The 13,563-nt window shown below is 34.2% G+C and overlaps 1 protein-coding gene across 1 annotated transcript; it reads left to right on the top strand.

Moving 5' to 3' along the window:
* Nucleotides 1–87: 87 nt before the first annotated feature.
* LOC117614170 (COP9 signalosome complex subunit 5b-like) lies at nt 88–3,198 on the top strand. The gene is made up of 6 exons (XM_034342889.1): nt 88–604; nt 1,093–1,374; nt 1,457–1,604; nt 1,719–1,801; nt 2,532–2,609; nt 2,731–3,198. Exons 1-6 carry the CDS (start codon nt 200–202, stop codon nt 2,833–2,835), a joined length of 1,101 nt encoding a protein of 366 aa, XP_034198780.1. The 5' UTR covers nt 88–199; the 3' UTR covers nt 2,836–3,198.
* Nucleotides 3,199–13,563: the final 10,365 nt, after the last annotated feature.

Genomic DNA, 13,563 nt, shown 5'->3' with positions numbered 1-13,563 from the left:
TTTGACATGCTAATGGATAATAGCTACAGCCCATTGGGCTTTATCTTCTCCGATAGATCCCAAAACCCAGCCCAGTGGCAATTTATTATTTTTATTTCCTTAGTGGAAATCGATTTCACTCGATTACGCAGAGTCAGTCACACTGGTACATTGCATCAAAGAGAACGAATAGTGTCTAAGAGTCAATTTCACAAACACCATGGACGCGCAAATAGCCCAGCAGACATGGGAGCTAGAGAACAACATAATCCCCATGGACACGCCTCCGAGCGTGGCGAAGTCGAAGGCGGACCCGTCGGCCGACGCCATATTCTACTACGACGAGGCGGCGCAGGCCAAGTTCCAGCAAGAGAAGCCCTGGACCAACGACCCCCACTACTTCAAGCGCGTCAAGATCTCCGCCCTCGCGCTCTTGAAGATGGTCGTACACGCCCGTTCCGGTGGGACCATCGAGGTCATGGGCCTCATGCAGGGCAAGACGGACGGGGACGCCATTATCGTCATGGACGCTTTTGCTTTGCCTGTTGAAGGGACTGAGACTAGGGTTAATGCTCAGGCCGATGCCTATGAGTACATGGTGGACTATTCCCAGACCAACAAGCAGGTCTCTGCTTCTTTTCCTATTTTCTTCGTTCTTGTAATTTGTTTTTATAATTATTAATGGTTTGGGGATGAATTTGAGGCCTTTGTGAAACCCTAATTGCTGTTGCGGTTGGGTTATTGCGTCATGGAATTGCTGCATTGGCGAAAATTGTTCAATATGATGTAAAAGACCTTAATGCCACTCTTAAAAATCCCTAATGTCTGTTTCTCTTTTGGCCATTTTCTTGGGGTGGCTGTATAGAGACACTGTTTGGTTTATGAGTAATAGGAAAGAGCTGGCTTGTGAACAAACTATTGCATTGAATACAGTGTCTATCTAACCCTCTTTTGTACATAGTTGCTAGGATTCTAGTGGGGCAAAATGTGATAAGTATAATTTCTCAAAGTCTTTGTTGTATTTTTGTAGAGTAGAATTCTTCTATTAGAGTCCCATGTATTAGTTCTGTTTTTTTCAAGGTTAATCCTCTTACAGAGTATGTTATGGTATAGGCGGGGCGGTTGGAGAATGTGGTTGGGTGGTACCATTCTCATCCTGGTTATGGATGCTGGCTTTCGGGTATTGATGTTTCCACACAGATGCTAAACCAGCAATTTCAGGAGCCCTTTTTGGCTGTTGTTATTGATCCAACTCGGACAGTGTCAGCTGGAAAGGTTGACATCGGTGCATTCAGGACATACCCAGAAGGATATAAGCCTCCAGATGACCCTGTGTCCGAGTATCAGACCATTCCTCTGAACAAAATTGAGGACTTTGGTGTGCACTGTAAACAGGTTATTATGTTTTTATCCTATGGTTCTTTTGTGAAACTTTAGTTTGTTAGTCTCTGAAACTCATTTGTATTTGTTTATGCAGTATTATTCTCTGGATATCACTTATTTCAAGTCTTCTCTTGACTGCCACCTCTTGGATCTTCTTTGGAACAAGTATTGGGTGAATACTCTTTCTTCCTCACCTTTATTGGGCAATGGAGATTATGTTGCTGGACAAATTTCTGATCTAGGTACTTTCTTACCTGTTGCATATTGCCTATTCAAGTATTTCCATCCGTCATCCTCGTATTATATGGATATATTATTTTACTGAATATTAAGTTGTCTCCCTTGCATCATGTCAGCTGAAAAACTGGAGCAAGCAGAAAATCATTTGTCTCATTCTCGCTTTGGGCCATTAATAACTCCCCCACAAAGAAAGAAGGAGGTAAATCTCACTCCCCCCTACTCTCTCTCTCTCTCTCTCTCTCTCTCTCTCTCTCTCTCTCTCTCTCTCTTGTTTGATTTAGAAGAAGAGCTGTCAATAAAATGGTTTGTGATTCATATATTTAGGAACTGCTAAGAGGGAACTGTTACCCATATAGAGGTAGAGAAGGTTAGGGCTGACAAATCGTATGGATAAAACACACCTTTAAAATTTCATCATTCTATGTGGCTATGCTTGTGGATGTCCATTGAAGTGTGAACATGGTGTCATTCTTCCTTTTCATTCAGTTCTGTTCTTTTGTTTCTTTCATGAAAACTGATAAATATGTGGATATATCAAGAAGAAAACAGAAAGATAAAAGACGCAATTATTTTCCCACCCTGAGAATCATTTGCATTTATGTTTGGTTTCCACTCGTTAAAGGAAAAAAAAATTGTTTTCCTACAAATTCAACTATTTAGCAGTATTGTGCCCATATCTTTTCTTCTCCTGTCCTTTTAGGTGGGTCCCACTTGGTCCCGTAGACAGGCCATTTAGATCCAGGTGACCTTGGAAATGCAGACCTGGTGATTTCATTTCTATGTAGGACAGAGTTGGGATTAAGAGGAAGATGTTACTATATTATAATTTGTTTTGGTATCTTATTATTGTTTAACATTCATGTTGCTGGTTACCTCTTTTGCTGGTAATTTATTTGAGTCTATAATTTCAATGGCTTCATGAATTGCAGGAAGAATCACAACTTGCCAAAATTACTCGTGACAGTGCAAAGATAACTGTCGAGCAGGTGCACGGTCTGATGTCACAGGTAGCCCTGGCTTTGCCGATCTTCATATACCCTATGTGTGCTCTGAGCAGAAGGTTTTTGCAACAACAATTAGTTTTCTTGTCCGTTATTAACAAAGTTGCTCTTATCTGTTTTTGCGTAGGTTATCAAGGACATTCTTTTCAATTCTGTACGTCAATCCAACAAATCTCTCACACAGCCATCTCTCACGGAACCATCTGACCCCGAACCGATGGTTGAAAGTTGATTTGGACATTCTGGCTGGCGGAACAACCGATTTATGATGTTTTACTGCCTGAAGGAAGATGGAGTCCGGGTTACAGTTTATGATCTTGATATTCGAATCCATTGTTGCTGAAATTCTGTTGCTTCCTACACTTTTGTAAATCCTCGAGGTGTCGACGCTTAATTTTTTTGGAATTCCCATTTTGCTAATTCTAGTATCTATATTTTGTATTTGGTGGATTTCGACAAAATTAATCATCATATTGGAGTTGGGCTTTCGGAACTTTTAGCAGGGCTTTTAGAATTGGGTTGGGCAACAAGTCAACAACGAACAAATTGTCTTGCAAGTCAAAATCTTTATATAGCCGGGTTTTTTCCTTTTTTATCCTTTTTGGTCTGACTTTATACAGCCAATTTATATAGACGTTTTCATTTTTATTCTGGTTTCCCCACGGTTTCAAACAAGAAGTACCAAGCGAAGTCTTGATAACATGGTCATCTATCATCTTCAAACATCTAAGCATGCATAATGAGCTCCTCCTCTCATACAAATTTTGACATGAGATGGTCAAGTGGGTCACTTTTCGTTTTGGTTCATTGCTAATTGAGCTGGAAATTTTAACAGATGGAGAGCACCATAACATCATCATAGGTTTTGAAGAGAATTTGAAAAAAGGACAGAGAAATTGGCCTAAAATTGTAGATGGGCAGAGAAGAAAATGGATGGTTGGCAAGATAGTGAAGCAAAATTGGATGACATAACTCATCATATATATATATATATGAAGGATAGATATGAAGGCAAAAGGCTATAAGTAGCCAATGAGGCAGGAGCAAAAAAATGAATGGACTCTTATCTTGAGCAAAATAAGAGACACTTCATTTTATGGAGCAATTAGTGCTTTTCACATGCAAAGAAACAGAACCCTCGTGGGTCTTTTTCCTTTGTTGTAGGTTTCTACTTATGCTAGATTACAATTTTTTATGCTGATTCTGCTTCAAAATTGGGACCTCAACCTAAAAGGACTAATGCCCATGCCCATCTTTTTCACCCCCACTTTCCCACTAGAGAGAAAAAGCCTAAACAAATCTTCCACTTTTTATCTTTAGTGGGTTTTTTTGTGGACTTTCCAAGCAAAAATCATGGCTCTCATGACTTTCCCCCAACTCCCCGCGCGCCCCCCCCCCCCCCTCTCTCTCTCTCTCTGCGCCATTTTGTTAGGATTAGATTCTTACAAGATAACAAAAAGGTTGGTTCACAGGCAATGGTTATCTTCAATGTAGCCAGCCTTGTTTTGCATACAACTTTCTTTGAGCTTGTGACAACTTCACATGCCAAGAACCCTCCACCACTAGGTTTAGGTGCCCTTGTGTTTAATTTTGTAACCTACTATCTGGAAACTTATTGGAGCACAATTTCATGAGCTTAGCCTTTTCTTTTCCAAATAGAACAAAATGCTTTACATGTGCACTCTCTTCCCACCTCCTATTGTGCCTACCTATAATCAATCAGTTACAAGGACAACTTTAGTTTGTGTCTCATATTGATCCATGTGACCCATCATGCATACCCAACTTCATTTTTATCATCTTTTATGTGTTGTCATACTTTGGGTGGCCTTCTCATGGTGTAAAATGTTTCTATACAACACATATAATTGCATATGGGTAAGGAGATGCTTTGTGCCCAAATAATTCATTTATGTTTTCTTTGCTTGTTTTGTTTGAGCATAATCTAAAGTATGAAATGGGTGAATCATGTAATCTTTATGAAAATGAAATCTAACTAGTTTCAACATCTCTATGCACTTTATTAGGAGCACACTTTTAATATTTGGAAACTATATAAAATTTAATTAATTTATATGTAAAATTCTCAATGAGTCCTATTACAAAGTCAAATTCAGGATATGAGGACCCCAAATTGGATTTGGCTACATCACAATCAATACATGTCCTAAGGAGAGGGCCACTGTGGGTCTAGGTCTTCATTGGATTTGGAACACAAGTTTCCAACTAGGACAGCCACACAATAAAATTTTAAAAATATTTTAATTAATAAGTTCAAAAAATTATGTCCCGAAATTCAAATTTGTGTGTAAATATGGAGGTTTTAACGATTTGGTCTGGTGCTATTTGATCATAATTTTATTAGATGAAATGAGATATTGAGTTCAAATTTTATAAACGATTACTATTGATAAAATAATAACATGTAAGAACTTTCTAAAAAAGGTAAAACCACGAACCTCGAAATAATTTTGAAAAATGAAGGGAGGAAGTTGGAGAGGAGGTCAGAAGAATACCCATAAAATGCTCAACCCACTTAGCAAGTGGGTTGTCTAATCCCCATCACCTTCAAAGAATAGTTAAATGTGGGGACTTTCATTATTTCTGCCGTACAACACCAAGAACATTGCTCATTTCTTGGTAACACACTTTGCAATTTAGGGATAGTACTTAAAATTATTGATGTCAAAGACTCTCTCTCTTTTGTTTTTATTATTAAAAAAATAAAAATAAAAATAAAAAGAGACTCTCTCTCTCTCTCTCTCTCTCAAAATTTGGACAGCCTATACTGTTCTTAAGAATCTTCTTCCTAGCTAGTGACGTGCAAAAAAGCATTGGTGCCAATAAAATTGGAGGTCATAGGCCTTCATCTTTAGCAACAGCAACAATTATTCTCATGGCATCTTTGCTCTCTACCTTTCTTTCTCTCATCGTTGTCTGTACTTTGATTTCTATGTTAATAATAAACTCCTCCTCATTTGTCCTAAATGTCTTCATTTCAACTTTGAAGGAACCTAAATGAGGGAGGTAGGCCCTATGGAACCAAAACCTTGGGCCAATTTTTTCCCTAAACATTTTGGCATAATGTTCTTGAATAAACCTATATAACAAGGTGGTGGGTGAAAAAGATGCTATTTTGTTGTTATACAAGCGATTGGGGAGGGGTTTATACCGATATTCATTGGGTGTCGGGAATTTCAAACATTTGCCCACATAGATGAAAGTGAAAGAACTTAACCAACTGAGATATACCCAACTAGCGCAATTAGATGATGTTTAAACTGGATCATCTTGCATAAAATACCATTCAGTAAAGCTATATGCATGAATATAATACAGGTGGGTCTAGCTCTCATTTTGTAAAATAAGAAATTTTCCAATTCAATTGAATTGTAAACTGATTTTTTTTTTTTTTTTTTCAATTGGAAAGTTCCTTGTATTACGGTCCACATTCTTTTTTACAGTACAGACGTGAAGTACAATGCTCCCTTCTTCTTTTTTGGCATGATGTTCCAAATTTCCAATGACTCATTGAGCCATTAGAAAACAAAACAATATTATTAAGATAAATATATATATATATATTTTTCCTATCATTTGCCCAAATGGACGTAAATTAGGGGAGAAAGCCTGCAAATTAGGTACTAACATACAAGGCAGGAGGTGATGAAAGTCATTAGGAGGCTTCTTGTTGACGTCCATCAGACGTTGCTTCTTTCTCATTGTTATAATAAAGTGAGTCCCTCTCAATTAGCTTAGCATCATCATCATCAATTTAACTACTCTACATAATCGAGACTATCCAAATGCAATTTCCTACCTCTTTCGTATGGAATGATAAATTTCTTGGTGTGACGTTCACATTACATGTTATTTGTCAATCATAGTTTGATACATACATAAATTTTCCTATTTGTGTTTTGAATGAGTTATTTTTGCAAATGTGTAATTCAAATATACTATTTAAGTTCCATATAATATGAGATTATTTAGTCAACTTAAGTATAATTCTATTCAAATTACGTCTCGAATGATCCAAGAAGTCTAAAAAGAAAAAGTTTAGAGGGTTCTTCTCTATCCATGAGTTACGTGACATGTATATGGGTTGTATTATTTTGACCAAACCTCTTAATATTCTTTATGCCCCAAAAGTTTGGGTACCACATGAGTTATATCTTCTATTTTCTTTTAGTTTTATCTTTTAAGTACCTTCTTTAAAAAGAAAAGTATTTGTAGTGCTTAATTTCAAATGTTTAATATTCCAATGAAGTTTGATTAGTCTTACAAAGAAGTCGGACTACAAAAGCATCACGCCAAGGAACAAAAGTCTTAATCTCTATTATGATTTATGATTATGTACCTCACTCAATTAACACAAATCATCGATGTTTAGAAAATTTAGTTAGTGATGGTATTACGGTCATGCAATGCTTACTCATATAATTAATTTCAACGACACTTTCATTGACCCGATAAAGAGATAATTTGTTAATATAATACAAACAGTTATCATTTTCAAACTTAAAGATGATCACATTTTCAATGGAACAAGAAAACCCTAGACTTGTGTAAAAACTAAAACACCATTAATATAAACAGATATGCTAAACAAACATGAGGTCAAAAAGTTTACCGTGGCAGTTGTAGTTATATGTGCTAGGCGAGTCAGACTTTGACGTCTCGCCTGGTATACATTTCCAGATGTGGGTCCCACCTGATTAAGGGTCAATTAGCCCTTGAAATCTCTGCCATGCCACACCACACAAAAACAATTCGACTTTAAAAAAAAAATGCACACCAACTGTTTGAGAAAAAGCCGATAACGGCGGCGGGACGGAGTGATCTTCCAAAAGCCATGTGTATATATGGTCTTGCCTCGCGCAAGACGGGATACGGCAATTCAATTCAAAGAAGCCCATCTCGTTCACAAGGTCATAGACTCGTTGTGTGGTGGAGGCTTTCCCAGTTACTACTAATTTGACCTTCAAAAATATAAAAATAAAAGAAAGGTCGGTGTGGACTAGAAGAAATATATGCACTTAAAAAAGGTAAAGTTTCAATTTGAAACTAACCCATGTGGAGTTAATTTACATTTTGTTAAGGAGCATGAGATACGAATTAGCTATCAATCTAATGATATTTTTGCTTTTAATATTTTAAAGAAATTTAAATTTGAATGGAGAGATTTCAAATCATGAATTTAGATGTCATTATAAGGTAAAATTGTTTGTTTAAACCGTCACAATTTATGTATGCCAAAATTTAGACAATGAATTTCAAATGATTCATTCCTTGCATGTAGCGATTCCATATCCATTGAAAAAAAATTGCATTCAATTTGACATTGTTCATGTTTTTTTAGCAAATTTAGCCAGAATATGACTGAATGCAATGAGTTTATATCCCATAAATATATAGGTATACCTATTGAATGTAGCCATACACGCTAATATATAAATGATTCAAAAACCAAAAAGAAAAGAAATTATCCCAAATTAAGACAAGTACCAAATTTCATTTCGTAACACAACATTTCCATATATAATTTCCCATTCAAATTGGATACTATTTAAAAATCAAATTACGTTTCATTATCATATTAAGGGCCAGTTTGACATTGTTGTACTGTGAAAAGAATCGTTGTCAAATTAGTTGTGAGATAAAGCAATTTGGCGTTTGGTAAACTTTTTATTACAAGTGTTGTTGGTACAATAATCAGTTTCTAAGTGTTTGGTAAATTTTTGAGAAGAAATAAACACAATGGTGGATCCATGAATTTTTATAGGGGTAGGCTAAATATTTTTTATTATAGAGGAGATATATTATAAGACTTTTTTCTCTTGAAACAAAAATGTAAATAAAATTTTATAAATCAAACAAAGCCACAATACGAGCAAATATAATACAAACAAATACAAAATATAAATAAATACCAAACAATCTCAAAAAAACGTTCTCGTACAAAACTATCCTTATCAACAAATCTTAAAACAATGGTCATTTGCTCTCTATTAGATGCATCTTTTGCTTTATCAACAAGATACAATAAGTTGATTCCCCAAAAATACTAGACATTAAAAATCATATATGCTAATTAATAATTCAAGTTGCAAAAATAAAACATATATCAACAATCTCCAAAAATTTTCACTCAAACCCTAAATCATAAAAACTTAACAACAACAATTAAAATTGGAATTGAATATATATATATATATATATATATATATTAAAACTTACCAAGATTGAAGAACCCACTCAAGATAGGTTGGTACAATTTTTTAGAGGAGGAGAGCTATTCCCTCTAGGTTCTCAAGGTTCAAATATGGCGTTTTGGGTGGCTAGAAGAAATTTTTTTATGTTTGCTCTATGTGGACGTAGCCCAATATCAGTATGATTAGAATAGCTCAAGTTGATAGAGCCTTAGCTTGAGTTATGCTTCTAATCAAATTTATATAGGTTTGGATTGGATTGACATTTATTATTTCCTATATGCTTTAAGAGTGGTCTTATTTTAAATAGAGGACTGAGCTATTATTAATTTATTAAAAAAAGAAAAACAATGCATGTGTGGGCTATATTTATTTGATGCAATGGGCTAATATTTATTTGAGTAGGAATAAACCTATAATAATAAGACCATGTTTAATATTTCATAAATGTTCCCCTAGGCTGGAGTTAGGTCCACCTTTGAATAAACATAATATGCCTCTTACCTGAGTCTTGTGGCTTTTCAGGAGTGTGCTTCAATTGTTTCAACAAGAAAAAATAAGAATATAAGAGATTCAAGAGAAGGAGAACTCTGTGAAAGAGATGGCTTGAAGAAGCAAAGGGATGCGAAGGAGAAAATGCATGAATAGAATAGATTGCATGAAATAGATTGGGGTATTTTCGAAAGTTTGTAAATTTCATTAAACCCAGCGCCTCTTCATAACTGATTCCCGCATAATCATAAAGAAATGAAAGCACCTCATTAGCTGCTTTCTCTTATATCTTTCTCTCATAGCAATTTTTAACAATAAGTGATTTTCTCATAGTTTACCAAACGGGCTGGGCTTCCCAAATTTTAAAAAAAATCACAAATCACTTATCACCCCAAATAAGCAATGCCAAACGGGCACTACGTTAATGAAATTACGGTTTAACCTTAGTACAACTACCACTCAGCCCACATAAAAGATTGGACAATAAGAATTTTTTTAAGACAAAAAAATATACCACTTATCACCTTTTTTTTATTATAGGGTGTTGCTATTTAGACCATATTTATTGACCACCTCTCTAATATAGGTGGGTCCCACATACACTGGAAGGGCTATCGCTATTAGTGATAGCGATCATCATTTGGCCCTAAGCCCATGAGCCGAAGTAGATAGCCTGAGGCTCGATGAGCCAAAGCATAGCCCAATCTGTTTAGCCCGACTCATTTTTGAATTTGGTATGGCTTGGGCTCAGGATTTGAAACCCTTGGCCCGCCCATGGCCCGTCCCGTATAGGCCTGCCTAGGCATGACACAGCTCGTCTATGCCTTTTTTTTTTTTTTAAAGACTTAATTGATGCACTTCTTAACCTCATTTTAGGCTTAATCAAAATAATATAATATGTAGGATAACTTAATAAACTTTTATTTGTTTACACTTATTATGAATTAAGTTAATTCTTTCAATGTTGTCTAAAAATTTGTAACAAAAATTTATAAAAGAAATTAAACTGCAACCCACATCCAAGTGCACTCTATAATTGGAATAATGTAATATGTAGCATAGATTAATAAACATATTTTTATATTTTTACACATGTTATGAATTAAGTTAATATTTTTAGGGTGCTGATTTTCTCACTCCCTTTTTGTCCACATACACTCCCTTTTGTTTTTAATACTTTTTACTATAACATAAAGGAGTGTAAGTTGATAAAAGAAGAGTAAGAACATACAATTTCCAACAAAGGGAGTGTAAGTGAACAAAAGATGAGTGAGAAAATTAACCCCCTTAATGTTGTCTAAAAATTACTAATAAAAAATTATAAAAGACTTGTTAAAAGAAGAAAAAAAAAACGAATAGCCCGTCCCGGCCCATGGGTGGCTGGGCCCGCCCTAAAGGGCGGGCTCAAGGCTTGACATTTAAAGCCTCGGCTCTACTTGAAAAATTAAAAAAGCTTGTAAAGCCCGTCATGAGTCCAAAAAGTTTAGGTCGGCCTGACCCAACCCAATAACAAACCCTAATTAGAGATGTAGTCAGTAAATATGGTGCAAATAATATTATATATATAAATTGATAATTAAATTCATCCATTTTTATTTTTATTTATTTATTGTTGGGAATTAAATTCATCCATTAGAAAATTCACTTATCACCTTACAACATGCAATATGACGAGGCATTACTTACCTTCATTTTCTAGATGCAATCAATTATTCAGTATCCATATTTGCCTTCATTTTCTACTATAACTACAAATATTAATAATGGATTGAGACAATAGGACAATGAAGGCAGCAAATTTACGCTACTTTGAAACATATTTTAAATATAATAAATACTCTTTTTACATTATAAAAACAATAAATAATAAATATAGTATTTCCTAATTTTTTTGCCACAAAAGGGCATCGGATTCCAATACTCCGAAACGGCTTGGGTTGGAAACCATATACAAATAAATAATTAATCATTTCTTTTTTCTTTTTGGGGCCAAAAATTAATAAATTCATTAACATATGTGAACAATATTTATGACACCGGCTGACCGAGGGCATGGAAGCTTCCTACCTCGAGCAACCACAAGCTGACACGTAACCCCCGTGGAAAAACGAAAGATTAGAGAGTTAATGACGGTTTACGATGGACATAGATTTCTGTCATGAACTATATTTATGTCACCCACGCGTGCACGTTTGTCGCGTCTTATTTACGCTCCAGTCCGCAGCAAAAGCTTTATGAGGTGGCAGATTTCCAGCCTATTTTACTCAGCTGCTTAATTGTAGCACCAAAATCGTATATATAAAAACCAATATACTATTTATAAGGTAGGTATGAAAAGGCAAACACCGAAATAATGTTAAATTAAGGACATCAAATATGTTTACCAAATTACGTGACACTGTTTGATTGAATTAAATTTGTTATAATATAAGTAATAATTTAAATTATAAAGAGAGATGTTCTTATGTACACTATTAAAAAAATGTCATGATAATTCAAATTTAAGACCACTACTCTTCTAGTCAATATCTTATTTTTATTGAACTAGATCCCGATTACGAATCAATTTACTAAATGTTGTAACACTACGAATATGAATAATACATTCATACAATAAGCAAATAATTTAGTAAGAGAATAGTTATTAAACATATATATATATATATATATATATATATAAAATGGCCTTTATTCTCCAAGTTAAACACATGCACCCTGCTTTTGAGGAGGATAATATAATAGTATAGAAAACGCTACTCTTCCCAATGAGGTTGAACAGGAAAAGAAGAGAACATTTCTGAAAATTTGTCGGTCACTTCCACAATTGTTGCATACGTTACTGAGAAAAAAAAAATCATTATTTTAAAATGCGTCCAACATTATTGTAAACAGAGTTGCATGATCACAGAAACAAATTTATTTTTGGTAAGCAACAGAAAAAAAAAAAAAAAAACCTAGTTTCAATCACAAGTGACATAACAAGGTTGCAATTAATACATAGCTAATTTGTCTATTTAAAGTCTTAAATTGATATAATTTGCAGGTAATTGCATGTATTTTAAATTATTTTATTAATATATTTAATTATGGTGTCATTTAAATGAAGAAAAATTAAAACAACTTGGTTTTGTTTTTTTTCCAAAGTTAGTAAGGAGGAGGACTTTCTCACACGTATACTATCAAAGTATCATGAGAGTTCGAGCATGAGATTATATGTCTGTAAATTAAAGTCCTTTTTTCATTGGGCTAGAGCTCGTTGATAAAACGACTTGGTTTATCCAAACTTTATTTGTAGAGCTTATCAAATAAATTTTGAAAATTTAAAAGAAAACAAAAAGTTTGATTGTTGAAGGGATTTGGGTACAATTGTGCAAACCTACCCTAAGAAGCTGCACCTTTCATAGTGGAACACTAGAACCGCATAAAGGAGGATGACATGGACTCAACCTGTGATCTAAACAGTTGCACTTTATGAGGTTATCGATCCATTTGGAACAATATATATATATATATATATATATATATAAGATCGATTTAGATTTTGTTACACATCATGTTTGGCCATTGAAGGTGATTATGAGTCAAATAGGACACGGCTTTGCTTGATTATTTTCAGTGTTGCAAATACCTTAAAATAATCTCAGCCATAGAAGCTTTGTGATGACATGATGGAAACCTTAAATATGTTGGGATTATGTTTCTAAACCTTAAACATTTTGTAACCACCAGTTAATGTCTAATCAATGTACCCAAAATGAATAGGGAAAAAATTTATTAGCTATTGAAATATACAAATACCGTAATTTTATTCGATGTTGTAAGACAAACAAAGTTGATTAACTTAGCGGTAGTTTTCTTCTTAATATTAGAAGAAATTCTAAATTCAATATATTTTTCTACACTAATTAAATTTTTATTTATTTTATTTGAAATTTTTATTGATGTATGACGAATTTCACATCTTTTTAAGAGAGGTAGGCAACAAAGTGATTAAATTCAAATTTGGAAATTTTCAATCTTAATATGAAGAAGGAAAAGAAAAAGAAAATTCAAAAGGAAAAGAAAAAAAAAATTCAAATAACCCTAAAAATAAAAATAAAAATTCCAAAAAAATCAAAAACAAAAGGCAAAGGAAATTAATCAGTCAACTCTATATATAAAGCAGGAAGAAAAATGAAAAAGAAAAAACTCTAGAGAACAAAAGCAAACACGGTCTTTCCTCTCAGTCCGTTACTAAACTCACCAGATTACCGCCT

Source organism: Prunus dulcis, chromosome 1 (assembly GCF_902201215.1).
Source record: "Prunus dulcis chromosome 1, ALMONDv2, whole genome shotgun sequence".
Taxonomy (NCBI): Eukaryota; Viridiplantae; Streptophyta; class Magnoliopsida; order Rosales; family Rosaceae; genus Prunus; species Prunus dulcis.
This window is presented reverse-complemented; position numbering and strand designations above follow the sequence as displayed.

Bases quoted from the DNA above. Each gene is read 5' to 3' on its own strand.
- LOC117614170 (XM_034342889.1), top strand. From the start codon at position 200: ATGGACGCGCAAATAGCCCAGCAGACATGGGAGCTAGAGAACAACATA. The intron at 605-1,092 runs GTCTCTGCTTCT...GTTATGGTATAG, and splicing joins ATTCCCAGACCAACAAGCAG to GCGGGGCGGTTGGAGAATGT. The intron at 1,375-1,456 runs GTTATTATGTTT...TTGTTTATGCAG, and splicing joins TTGGTGTGCACTGTAAACAG to TATTATTCTCTGGATATCAC.